The 1,446-nt window shown below is 43.8% G+C and overlaps 1 protein-coding gene across 1 annotated transcript in view; it reads left to right on the top strand.

Moving 5' to 3' along the window:
• Positions 1–469: 469 nt before the first annotated feature.
• Positions 470–1,446, top strand: part of T265_00259 (hypothetical protein) — a gene marked incomplete at both ends in the record, with an annotated part of 13,583 nt that continues 12,606 nt past the window's right edge. Inside the window, 2 exons of the mRNA XM_009163967.1 lie at positions 470–846; positions 883–1,262. Of these exons, the coding sequence (XP_009162231.1) occupies positions 470–846; positions 883–1,262 (757 nt within the window). The remainder of the gene's footprint in view (positions 847–882; positions 1,263–1,446) is intronic.

The following is a 1,446-nucleotide window of genomic DNA, read 5'->3' as shown; positions in this document are numbered from 1 at the left end:
TTATCGCCGATGAATTGCCAGGACCGTGCCAAGCATTCATCAAACAGAATGAAACATTGACCGGGCTTCTTGGGTAATATAGACCCTTCGGAAGTAACACCATTAAGCACCATACCGGCGTAGAAAATGAGCATTCATTATGCAGGAAACCGCGATATTTTCTGGGGCTACACATTCCAGTATGAGACTGCTCTCCATTAGGCTCTTCGTTCAGTTCCACTGCGTCTTTTTTCCTACTCTGTTTCCGAAAGGCCCACTCATGACATATATTTCTAGTCCCTCTGTCGTTCTCACCTAAGTCTTTTACAACTGCAACGTGTCAAAGAAACATTATATCGAAACTTTTCTCAATGTGAAGACTTGCTGCACTTGTTTTACGTCCCTTTTCGATTGTCGCACCAGCCTCTTCTCTACTAGACTCATACAAACGTGAGAAAAACTGCTAATTTTCCATCTTTTTTAGCTCTAAATGTTTTACGCGCACTTTGTCCTCAGTAAGAAGGGGCCGCTGGCTCGCATTTGGCTTGCTGCTCATTGGGACAAAAAACTGACTCGAGCGCATGTTTTCGAAACTAATATCAGTTCCAGTGTTGAGGCGATTTTGGAGCCGAAGTTAAAAATGGCTCTGCGCACTTCCGGTCACCTTCTTTTGGGAGTCGTCCGTATTTATTCGAGAAAAGCAAAGTACCTGCTTGCAGACTGTAATGAAGCATTTGTCAAAATCAAGATGGCGTTTCGTCCTGGGGTCGTCGATCTTCCGGATGAGGCAAACAGAGAAGCCGCAATCGCGGCGATCACACTTCCGGAAAACCTTCATGATTTTGAAGCTACCATAGCAGATCTCAAGTAAGTTCCGCAATTTTTCACTACATCTTTGTATAGCGAGATCAATATGAACACAATAGCCATCAACCAAAGTCGTCCTGAAGACATTACCATGCGAGAGGATTTTGGTGAAATCAACTTGGGAAGACAAGACGATGACTTTGGGGATTCAGCTTTTGAAGAGGCTTCCAGTCGTGAAGTTGTCCGCGAAGGAGATAAAACCTATGGGGACAGCATATACCGCGCTAGCGGCCAGTTGTCCGTGCGCGGTGGAACGGACTTCTCAATTCGTTCGGACGTTGATATGGATGCCACTCTGATTGGCGGTAATCACCTTGATAGCCTACACAGTCATAAACACGAGAAACATGCAGATCTAGCGGCTCGACCCGATGACATCGGAATCGACGACAATGACTTCGGTGATGGATTCCTGGGTGAGTCATTTTATCACACTTATACAACTGTACCTAATCTTTTGTGCTTATCCGTTATCTTAAGGTTAACGAAAGATTATTGATCCAGTTTAAACACGCGAGATATAGTCGACGGCATCTTCTTGCATATCTCCACCGAAACTCTATACTTATATATATATATATATGTCCATATATATATATA

The sequence above is a fragment of the Opisthorchis viverrini genome, assembly GCF_000715545.1.
Source record: "Opisthorchis viverrini unplaced genomic scaffold opera_v5_2, whole genome shotgun sequence".
Lineage (NCBI taxonomy): Eukaryota > Metazoa > Platyhelminthes > Trematoda > Opisthorchiida > Opisthorchiidae > Opisthorchis > Opisthorchis viverrini.
Note: the sequence above shows the minus strand (reverse complement) of the source record. Positions and strands in the feature narration are given on the sequence as shown.